At 45.3% G+C, this 21,464-nt stretch overlaps 1 protein-coding gene across 2 annotated transcripts; it reads left to right on the forward strand.

Moving 5' to 3' along the window:
* Positions 1 to 49: 49 nt before the first annotated feature.
* On the forward strand, positions 50 to 19,990 carry LOC119393965 (uncharacterized). 2 transcript variants are annotated; one of them, XM_037661169.2, is made up of 8 exons: positions 4,308 to 4,474; positions 4,805 to 4,991; positions 5,666 to 5,761; positions 10,904 to 11,018; positions 13,528 to 13,750; positions 15,792 to 16,062; positions 18,618 to 18,970; positions 19,441 to 19,990. In XM_037661169.2, exons 1-8 carry the CDS (start codon positions 4,404 to 4,406, stop codon positions 19,937 to 19,939), a joined length of 1,815 nt encoding a protein of 604 aa, XP_037517097.1. In that variant the 5' UTR covers positions 4,308 to 4,403; the 3' UTR covers positions 19,940 to 19,990. The 2 variants fall into 2 exon arrangements, with proteins under 2 accessions (XP_037517098.1, XP_037517097.1); XM_037661170.2 differs by lacking the exons at positions 4,308 to 4,474; positions 4,805 to 4,991; positions 5,666 to 5,761 and adding exons at positions 50 to 217; positions 1,675 to 1,933.
* Positions 19,991 to 21,464: the final 1,474 nt, after the last annotated feature.

A 21,464-nucleotide genomic window follows, 5' to 3' on the forward strand; every position in this document is an offset into this window, starting at 1 on the left:
TATTTTTGTCGCGTAACAACTAAAAGGTGACGCCAGCGTCACGCACTACGTAGGCGCCATTTTTTTCTGGTGCGAGCAGTCCCACTGAATGTTGATTTTGTCTTTTGTGGCTACGAAAAGTGTCGCGAGTAACATTTAAACTAACAATGCCTGCATATTGCGCTGTAAGAGGTTGCGGAACAAGGCATCAAAAAGGCGTCAACGTATCCTTCCACGCGTGAGCATTGACATTGGCAACGATCTGCGCTTGTTTATTGAGGGACGCAGTCAGTTTCGCGTCATCATCTACCGAAACTGCCTTGTTGCATGTCTCAGTCGCTCGTTAAAAGTAATGATTAGGCTTTTGAACAGTGCAGGCGGCGGTGCTTGTTACCGCGCCAGAGGCAAACGATGACAAGTACTTCCACGCATTCCTTACCGCACGCGGCGATCGCCTATTTGCGCTCGTCCGCGCCGAGCTGATCTCAATGTACTACGAATTCCTTTCGGGTTGCACATTTTTGACAGCTGTAACCACTGTACTACAGTGGCGACTGTATGCCAATAAAGTAGAGAAGCGCTCTGGTGAGAGGGCGAAAGCAACACTAGCGCGCGTCATGCCCGCATTTCGCCGTGATCGATAATCATGCTATCACAAATTCCTCCAAAATTGTACCGCTCTCAGCGAAATTTTACCTTGCCCTGGTTGGAGACATAAAAAGCGTCACCAAACAGGGCAGGCACCTGATAAACGAGGAAGAAAGGCTCTTTAAAATAGAAAAAAAAGGCGTGGTGTGAGAGAGGGGGGTGGGGGGAGAGAGGGTTGATCAGCTGATTGGGCGGCAGCTCTGGCGGTTTCTTCAAATCCTGTTTCCGCACATCATATGTGCAACCACTTCAAAAGTTAGAGTGAAACTTGGTGAATTGATATTTGTCATGAAAGTATTGACCCTTACGTCGTGTAACCGAGCTGAAGTGGCTGAGGAGGGTTATATATATATATATATATATATATATATATATATATATATATATATATATATATAGCAGGTAGTTCGTAATTAAAGCTGTACTGTGTGAAATGTTTGTGAAGTGCTTTTTGTTGTGACAGTAATATCCAAGCTGAAGTGGCTGAATCAATAGGCAATTTTAAATTAATCGGCGTGTGCCGAAGAAAATATAGAGCAGGTAGTGTGACTAAGTGAATGATAAGTTCGATAGTTAATTATAGAAAAACTCTGTGAAAAGTTTGTGAATTATTTGTTGCAAAAGTAACGACCCCCCCATTCCTCAGCCCACCATGAAATTTTTTAGCACATAGGGTACCTAGAACAAAACGATGCAAGGCGACATCCACTTGCCCAGCCCCCCACTACCCAAAAAATTTTCCTGGCTACAGCACTAGCAAGCATTTATTTTGTTATTTCATTGCACATTTCATTGGAACAAGCAAGCAAAGAACAATTTTTCAAGGTACCATGGGGTAGACCTGATGCACATTTCTTGCCATATTTCTCCACTAAGCTTTGTTAAGCAAGGTACGCCACTGCATATAAGAATTTACAGCCACCAACTGCTGATTTGCTTTATTGCCATTCATAATTTGGTACATAAATGCATTATGCGCTTGCTAAGACGGCTTAAAGTCAGCATTTGAGATGTGTTTACGGTTTGTTCCCGTTCTTGTCTTTGCAGATTTCCTACACGTGACGCGGAGATGCTGCGGCGCTGGCTGCGGGCCATTGGTCGTGAAGACTTGCAGCCAAAGACTCATCACCGTGTCTGCTCACAACACTTCACAGCAAGCTGCTTCTACGCGGGCCTTGATCGAGCATGCCTAAGGCCGGATGCCGTGCCCACAGAGTTTTCTGGCTGCCATGAATGGGCGCGTAACAATGCCAAGAAGAACGTTAGTCCCGCTACGTCACCAGTTGTCGAGTCAGTTGCAAGCCCGGTGAGTCCGTGCACTCGGGAAATTCTTTCTCTTCAGTTTTTTTTTTTTCTAATGCATAAGTGGAGCATTTCTCTATACATACACAAGAAGGTCTCATTGGTCTATAGCAAGCATTTCTTCCAAGGGAGTTATGACATAAATATTAGTTTTGTGGCCCAACTTTGCTCTGCCAGTGTGAAATATTTGCAGTATCAAGCACGTGTGTACCACAGTTCCTGCTCTGTCACTTCAAAGTTCCATCCAGAATGGTATGCCAGCGGTGGTAGATGTTGCAGAGTTTCTCAGAGTTGCCTAGAATAAGAGGTGACTGTGCGTTGTGGTTGTATGCACGAGAGTGCTGTAATGTAGAGGCTCTGGATCAACATTGTTATTGAAAAGCCAGTACACATTGAATACACTTCTCGTGGCTTGTTTTCTGTTTGCTGAAGAAGTTTAGCATATGTGCATGATAACAGCCTGCAAAACGGTGAGTTTGCTCCATTACAATACTGAATGTTGCATAAATAGTATGGCACACGTAACGGTTCCAGCAAAACTACCAGCTTATTCGCTTTTGTGAGTCATACGGAGGTGGAATTTTACCGTGAATGCCTTTTAATATGATGCTAAGAAACATTAGACTATTAATAACACACTTCGGTACATTAATTTTTAATTACCACACTTGGGTGGGTTACTTGCCTGTTTTGTTGATAAGAAGTAGGAAGTGCACATCAACAGTGCATAATTTGTGTTAAAGGCAAACTCCGGCGATTTTTCTAGGTCGATGGATCTCAATCAAATTCGCTGGGTACGTTCCTATGCACGTTTCCGTGATTTATGCCAAATTACGTACAGGCTTGAGACATGCGCAGATTGTTTGCAAATGAATTTTAAAGATTGTCTGGAAACGCCCTCCTGGCGTCCCACAATTATTGGCAACATTGTCTTTGTGACGTCAGTATTGGGAAGGTGGCGGAAGTGACGCAGCCGAGAGCACCGCTAACTTCGGCCGCTACAGCGAGCGTCTGCTGTGCTGGCCGAGACACTGTCATTATCAGACGCGGCACTGTCAGTCGCAGACATTACAGCTGATGCGCGGCGTGCTCACCTCTCCACTGTGCGCCTGCTCGTCCCGGCTGTCACAGTTTTCATACTCCGCACCAGCGTGACCGGCATGCCTTGCACGACTTCCGGTTCGTTCGTAACAACGTCTACGTGATACGTAGACAGTACACTCGGTTGGGTTTCGGTTTCGGTGTTGCGCTTTTTTGCTTATTTAAAATTATTCTCCAATTTGCCGAGTATTTCTGCTATCGGGCCCGTAACAGGAGCGTCTCAGGAACAATAAAGCACCATTACTTTGACATGGCCAAAAAATCGCCGGAGTTGGCCTTTAACAGAGCGCTGCCGCTCTGTTGTCATTGATAGTCATGCCATGATCTTGTGGGTCACAGCCATGGAGTACCAGCCCCGTAGCCAGGAATTTTTTTTCGGGGGGGGGGGGGGATGGGGGGGCCACTTGATGAAAAACCTGACTGTTTGAGAAAAACACCTATATTTATTATTTATTTTTGGTAAAACACGTACTTCACCGAAACTTCTGGCTACGGGCCTCGCCCTGTCTTGCCATTGCAGTGAGCTGGTATTACGATTTCATTTCTAGGTTTTTTAACTGCTGTTGCCTCAGGCATATATTTCTGATTTCAAGCATGCAGACATATCATGCACCATGAGCATGAAATAGAGCATGAACAAAAAAGAAAAAGAGCCATTCACAACCTCTATATGCGTGTATGCATGGGTTCATGACATATTTCCCTGAAAGTGGTTCCTGATATAATAGTGCAGACCCAGAGGCATGCTTTTAATACCAAGTTATGCATTTACACAAAACGTAGGTGAAGCATGACACACAAAAGTTCAGTCCGATTGTTCACATTTCATATGAGCAGGAATACCCCGCAATGAAGTTACGACACAACTGTTGGGGAGACTCATTTTCAATATTATATATCGACGTCTACACGTGCTAACCTACTGTGGGCCCCGTTTATGCCATTTACATAAATATTTACGAGCCCTTCCACCGAACTAACCGTAACCGAACGTTTTCGTGACACCGGCAGGAAATGCTAGTCGGAAAGAAACATGTTGCAAAGATCTTCATTAGCAGATTGGAAAGTCTGCGAATGTTGTACCCTCCGAGATTCGCGCAGAGCCTTATGTTTATCTCGGGGGCTACGTTTGTTACATTAAAGCGGTCCACAGAACTCTATGGTCCACGATTCTTCGCAAAAAAGCACGGTTGCGAATGTCTTTTAGCGAGTTCGAACACAAACGGAGTAAGGAGGACGGCAACGTTGACGAATGACGCCACTAAAAATATAAAAATGACGCCACCAGCGCCATTTTGGCAGGGGCTGAGAGAAGGACGCCGTCTGCAATTCGGCTGCTGCTGCTGCTGCTGCTGCTGACATTTTTACGGGCCATGGTTGGCACATGTGCCGCGCCCGGCTGCAAGAACCGCGTGAAACAGAATTCCGGGATTACGTTCCACGTGTAAGTATGGTCTACATGATACTCCAAGCCCTTTGCATGTTTCGCATTTGAAATCGCGCTTTGAAACGCTGCGATCATACGCGCTTTTGCATGTATGTAAACTGCTTTGACTCAGTTGTTCTCGATTGCCTCGCATGTCACCGGTTCGAAAAGCTGTTCCTGAAACTTTCTTATGTAAACAATAATGTCTTCACAGTTAGTCTGACTGCGGAGTATATGCGTCGCGCGACGACGCGCTCGCGAGGTCGTGCGCGTTTTCATTGATTTTTTGTTTCTCGAGTGTTGATTTTTTTGCTTCGAGTGTTTGAAGAAATTTCAATCTGTTGACAGGTTTCCGAAGGTTCCTGCTGTGCGAGAAGCGTGGGCGCGCGCTGTGAATCGGCAGGACGGCTGGATCGCGAAAGACAGCGATCGCCTGTGCTCCGTACATTTTAAGCCCGAATGCTTCGACAAAACTGGTCAGACTGTTCGATTACGAGCCGGGAGCATGCCTACGTTGTTCCCAGCAACGCAGCTGGTAACTATACTGCACGTTTACAGTTGAATTTCTGTATCCTATAGCCGCGTTCAACACATTTCATGTGCGGGATCAAAGAGCTAGCTAAAAGACCAAAGCGGGCTCGATGAAAGTTAATTTGGTCCTCCATAGGTCGCAGCCGGGCATGCCGCGGTGTTACTGCTTGTGTTGAACGCGACTGCGTGTATGCATGTAAAAGCGGTTAAACATGTTATTTCTGTCGCAATGTTTGAAACATGAAGACAGGAGAGAGAAAAAGACAGAGGTCTCTCTTCTCTGTCCTTTGTTCATGTTTCAAGCACATGCACCAACTCACCCAGGAGCAGATGTAAAAGTTGCCTGCATAATGAAGAAATTTAATAGAAGAAAAGAGTTTCGTTTTGTTTCATCTCATTTTCGTTGCAGTATGGCACTTTCTGGTCTGCATCTTTCAGCAAAACATGTGCCTAATTGGTGCATTGGTTAATTTGTTTCACCGGAAAATTTTCAAATCATAATTAAGCTCAGTGCTCTGTGCAGTTTCCTTTGTGTTGTCTAGCTGTGGTGCTATCTGTTTATAATAATAGTTGCATCCCGATTGTCTTCATTCTGTTGTAGAGGCAAACACTGAACTTGCATGCAAACTCGTACGCACAAAGAATTAATCGTTCGCCCTTTCTTTTTTTCCTCTGCAGTATAAAGCAAGAAAAGTCAAACCAAATAAAAGACAGAGCCAATGCAGGGCACAGGCAAAAGTCAAGTTGACATCAAGCAGCAGTCACCAACAGGAGGTATTGAGCATGTGAATGCTATCTGTGGCACCGCCCAGTTGCACCAGTTGACACTGGAGGTTGCAGTCGCGAGCTTTCTAAAGAATCTGTTATACCATGTTGCAGCATGCTTATCACTACACCAATCATGCAAACATGTGCAAATCAGTTCTGCGCAATCTCACAAGGTGGCGGAAGGATTAAGAAAGGGAAACTGACAACCACCTGTTTGTAGCGTGTCCGTATGGATTTCCTTGTGGCTCTATGCTACAAATGGGTGGTTGTCAGTTCCCCACGCGTCAGTGGCTGTCAGCTCTGTAGTGCTAGATTTTTTTAGACGGAAGGTTTACACCAGGTCAGTCATGCAAAGAGCTTGTTAAATGAGCCACTACACTCGCGGACAACTTTTTTTGGCAACGAAGGGAATGCTACGAGGGCGGAGCATCTGCACATGTATTCCTACGCGAAGTAGTCTGGTTTGACACTTGTTTCGTACCACTGTAGAAAATGATGACTGTGGGGAATCAGCGTTGGATAGCATTTGCTCTGTCTGCTTAGATGGCCATTAGTGAGTAAAGTTCGTTTGAAGTTTTCGGAGGCGATTAGATGGGAGAGCCAGAAAGAGATGGACACTCACCTGATGACACAGAGACCATTTAACATTCAAGGTACACATAAAAGGTGAGACTTTCTCAGGCGTGCAAAAACATGAAACGACAATGTATAAAGTAAATCTCACTGGTGTTTGTTGCGCCCTGTGTCAAAGAGCTTCCTGTAGAAAATAAAGTAGCTTTCTTTTTAAATTTCCACCTGGAAAACATGGATACAATTGCAAGACTGCATTCATTTGTGATAGCATTTGCACAATTTGGCTCTGTACGTAGCCTTCGCTTCATTTCCCAGAAAAGTTGCCCGCGAGTATAGCTTTTTTTCTGAAGTCCACATACAGGAAATGTCAATAAAGGGGGCTTTGTAACACTTTTCTCAACCCCCCTCTCCCCCCCTCCTATATGTAGGTTTGCGTCTGTGCCTGTGTATATATATCAACATACAAAATGTAAACTTTCCCCTGACAATGCTTATCGCAGATGGTGAGCCGAGACGTGTTCAAATGGCACTTTGCCTGTGATAAGTGTGTGTACAGGCAAGAATTTTAAAAATCTTCACTCCTGTAGAAAATACAGCGTTAGCTACACTGTCTTCTTTTAAGTGCTTCCAATTCAAGAAAACAATTACCATGTGGTTTGTCTGATTTTATTCAACTGAGCCTTTCCCTGTACTGCAAAAGTGTTACATTATAGCCTGGTGTCATTGCAAACTTTCAAGGGGGTGTGATTTGCCTGACTGTTGTAGCTTCTGGGTTATTATCCAATGAATGACTATGTGTAAAACACCACCAATACCTAGCTCCTGGTATCTGAAAATAAAAATAGATTAGACTTGGAATATTTATATTTATGCCCACTACGAGAGGACAGGACAAAAACCATATCTTGCTTAAAACAGAAAGGAAAACTATTCTATAAAAAAACATGGCTGATTCCTCCATCACAGGAATCTGTATAACACGAAAGTGAAACTTGTCTTCACAGAGGTAGTTAACCGTTTATTTTGCATTGATATATGCAAGCTTGTACAATGTCTATCGGTGTTTGGCAGCTATAGCACCGTCAAACACAAAGAAGGACGCAGAAACAAACACACGAGTACACTCAGGATGAGCGCGAACTAACAACTGTCACCATTGTTACTTTTTTGTGTTTGAGCAGCGCGCTCCTTTTGCAAACACGGCCGCTGCAGCGAGCAAAGTCGCCTTCATGTGCTCTGTAACTTCGACACAACCTTTGCGGTGAACACACAAGACGTACAAACCGCCCCCACCACGAGATAAGCATGCGCGCATGGGCGACCACGCCCTGTAGGGCAAAGTACTGGTAAGAGGCGCGCACACGACGTAGCGAGCGAGGCAACGACTTTTAAAGGGGTACTGACACGAATATTTTCAGTTGTCGTTTTTTTGCGTCAAATGAAAGTTCAAGCCCTCAAGAGCCTGGAAAAGGTAGTGCTAAGCGCGAGTTTGCCCTGAAAAAGTAATTACAGTATGTTTTTAAAAGCTGGTTTCGGTTCCTACTGTACCCTGACGTCACAACACGGTATGAGCTTCTCGTCACGTGCTCGCACAATATACAGTGACGTTTCCACGGCCGCTCGGCAACGTGGCTCCGTTGGTGACGCACAAGCGGCCATTTTTGAAGTTTTGATGACGCACAAGCGGCCATCTTGGAAGTTTTGGTACCTAACGTCATCATAACTAGCCAGACTGCTGCGTGAAGTCACCAGAATTTGTACTGTAGCCTGACGTCAAGCTAGTGTCGATGTCAGTAGGTGCGCCATGGAAAAATTGACTTTAATATCAAAGTAAAATACCTTATCAGCATTTGCTGAGCTTCACGCTTGCTCAGAGCCGTCTCTGCATACAGGAGGTTTGTATGGCACAGTAAACTCGCCTGTGAAAAAAGGTGTCAGTACCCCTTTAAAGCACGCCCTTCGCACCATCTCACTGGTGATAACAAGAACACGTTGAGGTGCCACTGAGCTCTGAGTACCGCCAGCGGTAAATGTTGTACATAAATAGCTCGCCGTTAGTGCGCTGAAAAACATGCGCTTCATGGCCGTGTTGTTCAGCACCACGCGCAGTGGAGCGAGGGGTCGTTGGTTCGATTCCTAGAGACGGAACTTTTTTCATCTAGCTTTTTTTTTGTCATCTGTTAGTATGCATCTTACAACGTCATATCTGGGACGGAAATATGTCAGCGAAGTCTTGGTGGACCCCACCATTAAACGCTTTCGTGTTGAAACAGCATGAGAGGAATCTCCATGACATAGCCTTCTTGTACACTTGTGACCATGCTCAATAAAACAAAAACATGTCTTTCTGTTGTCAGTCTCAGTTCTTTACTCTCAGTTGTACAAAAACATGAGCTGTATGCATCGGTATCACTTCAAATTAGACAAAAAAATAACTATGGCGGCTTCATATTAGTGGTACCAAGCCTGAAGCATGAGCGGAGCTGGGTGGCCATTCTTGTTTCTTTATTTTTCTTTCTTTCTTTTATCTTTCTCTCTGTTTCTTGTATCGTTTTTTTTTTTTACCTGCTGCTTTCCTATCTTCACTCTCTCTACTTTCTTTCTCTCGCTCGTTGTTTCTCTTTGTTTCTTTCTCTTTTTGTCTTGTTCTCTATTTTTTCTATCTATTTTCTGTGTCTGCTTCTTTCTACACCTTTCTATCTTTTTATGTCTTTCTCGTGCTTTCTATTGCTTTATTTCTCTCACTCTTTCACGTGTTTCACGTGCTTGACTTCGCTGAGCACGGTTTTCGTATAACACTCGCACCTGCTGTACTCGGTAGTGGGGCTCGCCCAACTCGTGTGGTGCATACCTGCCTGTGGTTTTCTGTGGACACCAAAGTTTTTACGGCTAGCATAAACAGCTCCACTGTTACGACTTTAAGCAAATAACTTTTACGTTAAGAGTAAAACCCAACGTTTGGTGACTAACTTGGTCCATTCTTCAGGGCTTACTGTGAGGAACCAGTGAGAGATGTGTACCAAACAGCTGGCTCCTTTCTTCTGTCAGTGGGAACCTCACTGTTTGTTTTCTGAGACGTGGTGGAGGCCATTGAAATAAACACCTGGTAGTGCCCCTGTCAACCGGTTGTTTCTGGGAGTGGCCTGTACGTTCCACAATGCCACAAATTATACGTAATTTTTTGTATTACTTTTGTAGGCATGTTTACTGTTATGTTTGCATGTTAAGCCAAACAATGCGGGGTCTCCCCTGCAAACATATCAGCAACATCACCACCTCATTTCATGCTCCCGTTATCATTGTGGAACAAACATGGCGGCCCCCACTGACCGATTAAAGGAGCCAGGTCTGTTTGTCTGTCTGTCTGTCTGTCTCTCTGTGTGTGTGTGTGTGTGTGTGTGTGTGTGTGTGCGTGCGTGCGTGTGTGTGTTGCTCCCACTGGTGCCTTGCAGTCGAAGGGACTGAGTTGATCACGGAACGTCAGGTTTTGCTCTTAACGTAAAAGGTTTTCTTTACTTAGGGTTTTTGTTTGGTGTCTGTTATTTTAAACTATTGCTTCTCTCCAGCAAGGCAGATTTCTGTCGAAGACTCATGCATTAGTATGTATGCCACATGCATTGATATGGTATTTGGATGTACATCAATGTATGGGAATTTTTTCACCCATACAGTCACTCATCCCACTTTGTATTTATTTTGGTAAACTATTCATGCATCTTGGATGCCTTGCAGAAAGAGCACAAGTATAAAGGAGCTTGCCCACTTGTCAGCAAAAGTGTAGAGCCTCATACTAGATAAACTGCTGCCTCGTGTGTTCAAATAGGCAATAATAAAAGCAATAAGTTTTGGTCCAAGGGCTCATAAGACCTATAACTTTTGAAAAAGGTCGCCAGACAGTGCAGGTTTAAGTATGCCATAGGTGTGTCACTGAAGCACAGGGATCACCTACTGCATTGGTAGTGTTGGATCTTGCTTTCAAAAGCTCAGAGGACACCACACTCCGGCAGATGTTACCACTAGAGGGATATGTAGAGCTCACATTCAAGTTAATGTTGTAAGGTGCCTTTTTTTTCATATTCACTTGCAATGGCTGACTTTTGGCCTTGTTGGTACGACATATCTGAAGTGTTTAGCGCAGAATTATGAAGACGGGACAAGAAGGGAGAACACGTACACAGGCGCTCTCCCTTCTTGTCCCGTCTTCATAATTCTGCGCTAAACACTTCAGATAGGTCACTTGCAATGCAACTGTCCTTTTAATAACACCAGTTAATTACGAATGGCACATAAGAGGTCATCAGGACATTGTTTCTAGTTTTAGCAGACACGGCCGCCCTCCTACTTTCGCATCATTCTTTTTGACTTGCCACGTCTATTCTGAACAAAAATGCTTTTGACATTTCGGAGCACAAATCTATCACTCAAGCCTGGCTGAATGCTCTCCCTCTTTGTCTCCTTATGGAGATTTCGGGGAAAAAGTAGACAGCATGGTGCTCTGTGTTGTTCTTTTTGCCGACATCTAATTTTATGGTACTGCAGAAGAGTGTCACATTAACCTGGTTTTTCGCACTACAGCCGCACGGCAGAGCAACTCGGGCAGCCACCAAGGTCCAGCAAGCTGCTGACCAAGCCGCAAGGCAACCGAAAACAAAGAACATCGGCACCAACACAACGTTATTACCTAGAAAGGGTGAGTCAGCCATTAAGGCAACGTTTTCCAGCCATTTGATTGTGTGAACTCAAAAGAGCAGTCCAGAGGCAAATCACAGCTCCCTCCTAGACTGCGCTTTGAGATCATCCCAATTTCTCGACCCCCTTTGCGTGCCACTGGCATTCCTTGGCTACGTTTTTTTTGCTCCTGCTTTCTTTTACTGTGATGATCTTCCTCAGTGTAATAAAAAAAAAAAATATGCTAGTGTGAACTGTACACTCTTCTTTAGGTATGCACATCATGTCACTGCTCACTCTGAAGTGACTGAATGACTCAGGCTTTTCTGTGCTTCCCATGGCATGCGGTGGCTTTTGGGGTCTCAAGAGCTCACTCACAAAATATGTTTTGCCTTAAGGGCTCACTCGGACTCACTGAAATTTTTCTCAACCGGACTCACTCGCACTCAGACTCACAAAAATATTACTCAGCCTGACTCACTCATACTCAAACTCACGGCTCGATCCGAGTCTGAGTGAGTCGACTCATGAGTCCATTAGCGTATAATTAACTTTTTCAACCATAGCATCAATGCTCTTTAACATCAATATCCCACATAACTGGTGTTCTACTTGGCGCATTTTCACCTCATACCTTCAGATACGAGTTATAGATAGTTACAATCCAGTAAAGACATTTTTATCGAAAGAGATGACTCACACGAGATATTTTTATCAAGAACTACCTGTGAAAGATTTTGCCAGAGGGAGGTCAAACCCCTCCCCTCCGCAACTCACACCTCTGATCAATAAATATTGAGATGGCGCGTGAAGGCCAGTGGTATGAAGTATGTGTGAGCAGACGTGAGTATAAACGTGAGTCATCATAATAAGGCTGACAGTAATGCCGAAGTTGAGTAGATAAGACCAAAGGTCGGCAAAAAAATTTGGAGCTCACTCAGACTCACTCGTGAAATATATTTCGCCCCTATAGGGCTCACTCGGACTCAGACTCGCCAAAATTTTTCTCAACCGGACTCAGACTCACAAAAATATTACTCAACCTGACTCACTCAGACTCATGGCTCGATCTGAGTCTGAGTGAGTCAACTTGTGAGTGAGTTTGCCGACCTATGCTCAAGAGCCGCTCATGCAACACATGGATGCAGTACACACCGTAGTGTAACGAACACGTGGGCAACAGGCTACAGTGCATTCGTCTCACCCAGTACGGGATTAAAGCACTAGCCGAGTCTACTGAAACCATTCTGTTAATATTTCAAGTCTGCCGTTCCTTTATCTCGCTCCAGAATTTCATACTTCTGTGTTGTATAGTTTTCCTGCGGAAGTTAACACACTGCCAAGGGCTCCCATATGGAACCTTTGTGCGTAATACTATATATTTCATTCTGCTAAGCTTTTTCCAAGTATCTTCCGCTGGCCACATTGATTATCTGAAATGAAACAAGTCACCAGAAGGCTCTATAAATATTTGTTTTGAAGTGCCTAGTTTTCCTGTAATCACTTAGAAACCTTGAAAAGTTTCACGTGTGGGAATATAAAGCAGTCTTGCCATATATAGCTGTTTTTGAACTACCTTGCGTATTTGCTCAGGAAACCTTTTTATTTGCATGATGTTCTGCTGACACTTCCTGCAATTTTTTTATGCCCCGCTTAGTTGAGGTGTGTGATCATGCATTTCTACACCGTATTAGTCTCAGCGAGTCGCCTGTATAAGACACCTCATGCGTAAAATTAATCTGGTGAAATGGACACTATTGTGCCCTCCATACAATTATGAGGAGGCATAGCACACTTAAAATTCGTCTTTTTCATGATGCCACGGCATATGCGCCCTTCCCCCTAGCAGAAAGGTAGCGAAACGCCTCTTTATCTCGGAGGCTTTTGTTCGATACCATTTGTCCTGTCCCCTACCAAAACCCTATCAAAAGGGCAGAGGGCAGCACAGTAAAATTAAAAATGCGGATGGCTATCCAAAAAATTATCCTAATGACATCAGTAAATGTAACTCAGGGTCCACACCTTCAGTTACAAACTTGTGCTTTAAATATAGCACTGCCTATGCACAAATTCAGGATATGTTGCATATCCTGTATGTATTACATTTTATCTGTCATCTTGTTCACCTGGAATAGCATGAAGGTAAACTTCTTCAGTGTTTATGTATCTTGTAATGGTTTACTGTGATGGCTCCTTGAAATCCTTAACTGGTGGAGATATTGGTTGGGCCAGATCAGCATGGCACCCTCCATTGAAACCTAAAATGAATCATTAAACATTGGCAATGGAAAAGCAAAGAGCACAGCATAGAGCACAAAGGCTGCCATCTTTGTGAATGCTAGGCAGTGTGATGCAGTTAGGCTGAGCAGTGTAATGTGGCAGACTTGTAGCTATGCAGCAGATGTTTTACCGAGTCAACTGCTTCACTGTTCCTGGAAAAATGCTGCATCCAGCTACTCATCAATGCTACTACAAACTAAGTTTGTTTAGAGTTTGGCTCACTGAGAAAATCTTCTCTGTTCCTGCACCAGATGCACCAACCCAGGCTAGAGCTGCAAACTCGGAGGGCCAGCCATTGCCTAAAAAACGACTGTTCAACTTGCGGCTCGAGGCCAAAGGCCAGTCAGAAAGCCAAGTCAAGGGCAGCAAAGATGCCAGTACCAGTCAGCCAGCTCATGTTGAGAAGCCGAAGTTGGTTACTGTCAATGGTTCTAAAAGCGAGGAGGACTCAGGTTGGGATAACATGTCAAACTGGTGAGTGGGTTTGCAGACTGAAATATGGTAACAAGGTTAATACTGAAGTATAAAACAGCTGCCTAGTGTATTGCCTTACGCTGCTTTAAAGAGATTCTGAGTGCAAGTCACAGACTTGACAGTTTCTTGGTACATGAGTGTTTTTACTTAGTGCAATCAATTAAGTAAAACCATACAACAAAGAGAAACATTGTGGAACTTTTGCTGGATATCTATGATTTTAAAGGGGTCATGAAGCACCCCTTGGGCTGATTGAAAAAACACATCCTGCGGAAAGCTGACACGGCTATGAACTGCTCTGCCAAATATTACAGTCGTGCGCGCCGCGTAATGGCCACAAGCGGAGCGCGAAGTTGCCGTTTCCCCAGGCACCCTCTTTTCAAACAGAGGCCGGTTCTCACTGTTGGTGGGCGGGGCGTCTGTCCGCTGTACGTCGCAAGAGACATAGCATGCTTATTGGCCGATAGCCGAGGTAAATCGAGAGCGGCGTTCGGATCAGATGCGCTTCTTGCCGCGGGGTGCCGCCACTTGCCGGCGCCGCACTCCTCAGTACACGGTAGCCGCACTCGCGCAAGCGAATCACAGCGGGAGAGCGATCGCGTTTCATGACGCGCGCTGGCGTAACTTCTTTCCCCCATGCCATCCCTCCATGTCTAGCTTCCAGTGCGCTCGTCGGCACGAGAAAAGAGAGAAAGCGCTGGGAGCGTGCGCCAAACCCCCGTAACTCCGCTGATTCTTGACGGATTCGAGAAATTTTTGCGGCAATCGATTCGGGAGGCAGTACACTCTGATACTGAGGCCATTAGATCATTACTTGGAAAAGTGGTTCATGACCCCTTTAAAGGGGTACTGACACAAAATTTCGCGGTCGAGATAGCCTGCTGGATCGATTTCCGTGTACGTGCGTGTACCATCTGCAAAATATCGACAGCGAATAAAGCTTGGAAGGTATTTTATACGAATTTTGAAGTTCGGGTGCGCGATCCAGCATTCTAGGCCGCACCAGTCGCATTGACACCCTCGGAGGTGACCCGAGGTGACCCGAGGTGACCCCCCTACTTCCCCTACCTAACCGTTGTAGCCGGTACAACAAGTTATGATGACGTCGTAGCCGCCATTTCTGTTTTTACGCGCTCGCCGCTGCGCTGTTGGTGTCTCAAGGAAATCGTCGCCAACAGACGACGATGATAACGAGGACGATGATGGCGACGACATCGCACAGCACATGCGGCAAGCGTGCGAATGCGAGGAGACGATGCGAACAGCGCGGAAGTGCGTCACACTTCTGTGTGCTGACGTGATCGAGCGCTGGAGCCGCTAGGTGGTGATAGTTGCACCCGGAGGCTTGTCGTTTTTGAAAACGAAACTGACACTGGTCGGTAATGAGGAGCCTGTAATTAATTATCTGTCGCGCGCTGCAGCAAATGATGTGCCGTGTTATGACTAACAGGCCCCCGGCAACACATTGCAGCAAAAAAACGCGAGGCAAAAATTTTTGTGTCAGTACCCCTTTAAGGGGTTGCAGAACCTTGCCTGTGGTCGTAACACCAGGTGCTTGAAAACCATGAGTGCTTGAGAATTTTATGCTATGAATTCTGTTATTGAATTCTGTCATCGATAGAGTGAAAGTGATTCTGTAGCATGGCTGTCAAATAATGTTGCATTGTACACGAGAGGTTTATCATGCGACCGTTGCCATTTTGTACGGTGCATGTCTCACACCTACCTCACACAAAGTCTTTCACCTGCCACTGTAGTTCTTTTCTACACATTGTACAAGAACAGAATCATTTTTGCGTTTTCTTTCCTAGCATGCTTACATAATTCAGTTGGCATTCCCTGTAAGACAATATCAGATGTTCTTGCCAAGTCACTTATGACGACCACCTCACTTACCCCAACCTGCTCAGATAACCATAGAATGTAATCTTTAGGAGCAGTCAGTAATTCATAATTTTACACAGCTTTTACTGTATTACATGCATGGGAATCTTGAGAAGTCCTTTTGTGCAGCGTGTAAACCATCCTTCTTAAATTACAGCTCTGATGACCTGGAGGAACATGCTGATGCCGTTGAACAAACAGTGAACCGGGACCTTGACTCTGGTGAACCGGGCCCCGTAACAACAGCCACGGGAGCATTATTTCTGCACACATATTGCGGCGAGAGGATCGAGCCAGAGGAGGTGGTCAAGCCCAAATTGTTGCTTCAGGTTGCTAAACGGCGCCTTACTCTGGTTGAACGGAAACTGAAGCGCAAGTCGGAGGCATACAACGAACTGCTAGATGCCAACAAGGAGCTCAAGTTTGAGGTTTGTGCGCCTTTCATCGCATCCTGTTTTGCTCGAAATTAGCGCCTGATTTTTAGGGATGTTGAAACTAAAGACCCACCAGCAAAGAAGTTTTCGGGACGCACGAAATGCATAGTTCTGGATAGTGTAGACAGAGAACAGCTTCCGCTTAACATTTTATGCTTGGAGTATTACTGGATGGGTCACTGAAAGATAGTAAGAACAGCCATTTTCAATACTGAAAGCTGAAGAAAAAAAGAAAAAGAAAGAAACAAAACAAGAACGCTGCTGTTTGCTGGAAAAAGACTCGGAGCTTAAAACCTTTAACGCAGCACCTCAAGCGATGATAAGAGAGCACGCTGCTCCCACAAATGGCGCCAAAAGAGTGGTACAGTCAAATCTCGTTAATACGTACCCGCTTTAAACGTACTAACGGTTAAAACGTAGTTGCGACGAATTCCCGACCGAGCCCCATAGAGCCCAATGCATTCGCTGACCGCTTAAGCCGTAGTGGTTCGCCCTATGCCTACCGGTTAGTGCGTACCCTGCGCCCGAGATAACTTTTTGTGCCATAAAATTTTACGTCACCGCTGAAAATCTCGACGCCACAATGTGCCGCCAAAGGTTTTCCGTCTTTTCTAGAAGTGCGGAGATCGGTCGATCACCGATTCCGACTTCCGTGCGATTGCGGCGACGCCTTTGCACGTAAGCATCGGGAAAGAACGAAGGCTAGGCGGCGGCCACCGACGAACGCGTCAGCATGACTTATCGCCGACAACCTTATCACAATAAGTATCTTCAGCTATCTGCCCGGACACGCGTGCAGCACAGCGCTACTTTAAGCCTACTGCACGCTTTTACTTGGCGACAACCTCAACGCGCTGGGCCGCCGATCGCTGCCGCCTCGTGCGGGGCTGTGTTCAAGCGCGCACCGCTATGTAGAAACAAAAGCAGATCGCTGTTGCGGAGTTGAGCATTGCGGGTCGCGGACGCCGCGAAACCTCGCTGCATTGACGATGTCACGCTAAACGCACGCGTACGGTACAGCAAGCGTAGCGCTGTTGTAACCATATTGCACGCTTTTATTAGGCGACCACCCAACGCGCCTCCGTTCGCTGCCAGGACCGCTACAGCGTCGCGGAGGAAGCTCGACATCGCTGCGTTAACCGAACAAGCTACTCGCCGCATCTGTGCACGGTCTGGAACGAAGTGGGCACGAAGAACAATCCCACGACTGATGCGCGCGTGCGGTACAGCAAGCGGCCCGGTAGTGACGGCGTACGTGAGCCGAGCAGGCGACGCGCTGCACGCAACTACCCAGGAGACGATCGGCTCCACGCGGCCGTATCGCGTGTCAGTTTTCGTTTTGTAGCACATCGCGGTACGGACGCATACACATATATTGCGGAATGCAGACACTGTCCGTTTTGTCGCTATGTCGGTCACTGCGTATCCCGGACCCTCTAATAGTTTCGAAATGCTCTTTGGCGTGGCCACCGCGCGCTATCGGGCGGTCGTGCGAGAGTGCTAGGATATTTTCTCCACTTTGGCAAAAAGAAAGAAAAGGCTTTGCGATGGGTACTTTAGACAATATTTGCTGTGGCACTCTATTTCTCTGCTGGCGGCGATGGCGTACGCCAGGAGAGGCAAATTTGTACTTGGTGGTTAATGCGTACTACCGTTTAGTGCGTAGTTATGCCGCGTTCCCGGCAGGTACGTATTAACGAGGTTTCACTGTATGTAGCCATAGCTACCTTCAAATATTAGTTTTCAAATGGCATGGGGATTGTAAAGCAGTTTGATGCAGCCAGAATTCTATACGCACACATGTAGAATGACAGGAAAAAAGACGTGACGGAAGTGCAGTGCAATTCGATTAATAAACGACGTGTGGTGCAGCGCGTGTCAATATAAAATTGTTTCCTGCAGTAGTGTAACCTGCTTATTATTGGCAAATGCACTACCCACATTCACTGTCGAATTTTAGAAATGCTCCTTGGTATTTTTGCCGTGCGCTACCACACGTTCATGCGAGAGAGCCCCAATTTTTTTTTGCTCTTTGAATTCCATCTCTGCTCTTGCAGCAAGACAGTCGTGTTGTATGTGGCCCTCTATTTTTGGCTGTTGCACTTCGCTATGCTTGCTAATCATATGCAAGACTATTCTAGAAACCTGCAAAACATATGAACCTCAATGTAATAAATTTCACCATACTATAACGAAGTTCGCTGCCTGTATGACTTCATTACATTAAGGTTTAACTTGATATCAATAGACTCTACGAGACCATCACGTGTAATATTAACATAATGTAATACATTTACTGGCCTTGCGCGAGTAAGTTTGAAGATGATATGGTTGCATGGAAGGAAAAGGATTAACAGACACTGACTTATTAACATGGGTCAATTAGGTGTTTGTTATATTGCACTACACACTTCCACTGTTTGGCCGAACCCGGTGTCTTGTCTTGAAGCCACACGAACTAGATGATGCTGAAATAGTGGCTATAATTATATCATAACGAGGAGCAAATGCATTGTGTTGCGTGCTGATTCGTGTCATTCTGCATGCAGCTGTCGCTAGCCCAGAGGCCAAAGCAGCAGCAGTTTTCAGTGAGCGACCGGCTGCCCCAGGAACTACTGCGCGACTGGCACGAGAACGCCGGACGTGTTCCGCACGCGCGACGCTACACCGCTACGACACTGCGCTTTGCTGCTGACCTGCACGCCTGCTCGCGCACTGCATACGAACACGTAGCCCACTGGCTGCCCATGCCCACACTGTACCTGGTGCGACGCCATAGCGCCATGTCTTCTCGTGGAGATGGCAGCCAGGAGAGTGGCGGTGTCGTCGCAGCCACAACACCCAGCAGAAAAGGCGAAAACACTTCGGCAGGGCCTCGAGACACCACTGTGCCTGCTAGCAGGTAATAAAAACGGCATCGTGCGGTGTGCCTCTGCTGACAGTGCGACATAACCAGGTCGAAGCACAACATCCAAGATCACCGGTATACTGCAGCATCCCAATGTTTTGGAGGTATCGGCAAGGTCCAATACCCAACACGGCTCTAGAGAGCACTGTTTTTAGTGGCTCAGCTGCACTTTTTCAACATTTTCTGCTCCATTTCATGGAGCCATCAATTAATCAACAAAGCTGAATAATGAATTATGTGTTGTGCATAGTACATTGTTACTTTTGTCACAAGAAATTTTACATTTTAACAACGCAACACTGTTAGTCAGCCATCATTCTTTCTGCAACAAAGTTATCTCATCATAAGAGTTCATGAGTTACAAGGCCTAAAGAGTTAACTACAGGCTATGCAATGCCTGCCTCATGTGCCCTTCTTTAACGCCCACGAATTTGAATCACAGTTTCCTTTCTACCCGGTTGCAGGTTTGCAAGCTCAGTGCCTCGTTTCCGAAAGGTGGTATCTGGGTTTCCTTCAGTGGCTTCAAACCCAAATTCGTCAACAGTCTCTCCAGCGCAGTGTACAGTGAAGTCAGAAAAGGCTCCAGTCATGCAAGCCAGTCACAGTGCACCCACTGTCTTTGTCATAAAAAACGCAACGCCACCAGAAATGGCAACACCCCCGGAAGCGGCCACGCTACCCGAAACGGCATCATCCACGGAGGTAGCCACATCAACAGAGACGACTACACCACCAGAAACGGAAGTGCAGCCAGACAAGGACTTGGAACTAGGTACAGAGACACAGCCTAGAATGAAAATGCAGCTAGATACAGAGACGCAACCAGAAGACAAGACGCAAGAAACGGAAACCCAGCTAAACATTGAAACATTATCGGGGTCACACACTGCGGAAACGATCACGGACACTCCCGCAGTACAAACAGTCACTGCCATATTTGTTCCCAGAACGCTCGCTTTGTAAAATTGAGGCTTTTATATATGTGTACAGAAATTAAAGAGAATTCACACAGTGGCCACGTGTGACCGAGTGGAAAGTGAGCATTTACAAAAATATGTGAAGTTGCATTAGCTGCTCATTGCTGAACTGAGCAGCTACGGTTTCACTGCTTCACGATTGTGTTACACACATTTCATGTCTAAGTTGTAGCCAATTCTCTTAACAAACTTCTGACTGTGCCCTCCCATACCGTCACTGATCTCTGAGAAGTCTTGGTGAATGTGTAAATTGTTCAGTAGTTTTCATTTGTTAAAAGTAGGCTTGTGCGAATATTCGAGCACTTCGAATATTCGAACGAATATTGCAGTATTCAAATTCGGTTCGATTCGAATTTAAATTGTCGAAAATTTTGAAGTATTCGAAATGATTGAATAGGTGTATAGCATTAGTCCGCATGTAACTCCCCCTGTAAAGGTGGTTTCACTGCAATGCAGGGTTGCTGTACCGTGAATACACCTTTCCAGGGAAAATACGCACTTCAAGGTACAATGAACATACTACCCTCACATAGATTCATCATATTTTAAGTTTAAAAGCTTGTTCTACCAGCTGATATGCTCTAAGTATATTAAAGTTTAAAACGTAACATGTTTTACAGGTTATCACTTGCATTCTGCCGAAAGTCATGCTGCCACTATTCAAAGTTGCTTCTACTTCCTTTGAACCAAAAAGAATGACATTTGCGCATTGCCTTGTTTCAATCTTAAAAAATATATTGTGCAGGTTAGTTAGGTCATGACAAATATGCTACTTTTTCCTGATAATATGTGATATATACTATTCAAATTCGATTCGAAATTATTCGACCGAATCACTGTTTGCTTCGAATTCGTTTCAAACCTAAAATTTACTGTTCGCATAAGCCTAGTTAAAAGGTTATGCATGTAAACAATTAGAGGCTGAAAACTTTGATCAATTCCCTAACTCACTCAGGTGCCTTCACTTTGAACAAAAACAAAGAAAAGCTGGCTGCCTTCAGCCTGCTGTCAGAATCCTTCAGGAAAGCCACTTTTGCATCATGTTGCCCTGCATTCAAGGAACACATCTACACATCTCTCTCTACGTGGTTTACTTGGCACCACTACAGAAGAGAAAGAAAACATAACTTTTATTGATGTTTAACATGGCTTAAATCTTAAATGCCATATTTACAGTGATGAAAGCTACAAGAACACTCGTCATTCAGGTAAGCAATTCAAGGGGTTCATCAACACTTTCTCTTAAAAGGGCTCTGCAACACTTTTTCAGCATTGTCGAAAAACGCTGCCGATCGGTAGTCGAAGCTCCTGAGAATACGCGAGCGAAATGTTATGGCGCAGCACGCAGCCCAGAATCCGCAATTAATTTTCAATGTCAGCTAGAAATCGTTCCCTCTTCTCTCAACAAGTTATGCAATAAACCCAAATGACTGCACCATAAACCCAAAATGCACGATCAGTCAATTCTAAGTCAATAAGCTCATTTATTGAAGCCATCGATGATTACTTGA

This window comes from Rhipicephalus sanguineus, chromosome 5 (assembly GCF_013339695.2).
Source record: "Rhipicephalus sanguineus isolate Rsan-2018 chromosome 5, BIME_Rsan_1.4, whole genome shotgun sequence".
Lineage (NCBI taxonomy): Eukaryota > Metazoa > Arthropoda > Arachnida > Ixodida > Ixodidae > Rhipicephalus > Rhipicephalus sanguineus.

Excerpts from the sequence above, each read along its gene's own strand:
- LOC119393965 (XM_037661169.2), top strand. The coding sequence starts at position 4,404 with ATGGTTGGCACATGTGCCGCGCCCGGCTGCAAGAACCGCGTGAAACAG. Across the intron at positions 5,762-10,903 it reads GCAGCAGTCACCAACAGGAG|CCGCACGGCAGAGCAACTCG; the intron begins GTATTGAGCATG and ends TTCGCACTACAG. Across the intron at positions 13,751-15,791 it reads TGGGATAACATGTCAAACTG|CTCTGATGACCTGGAGGAAC; the intron begins GTGAGTGGGTTT and ends CTTAAATTACAG.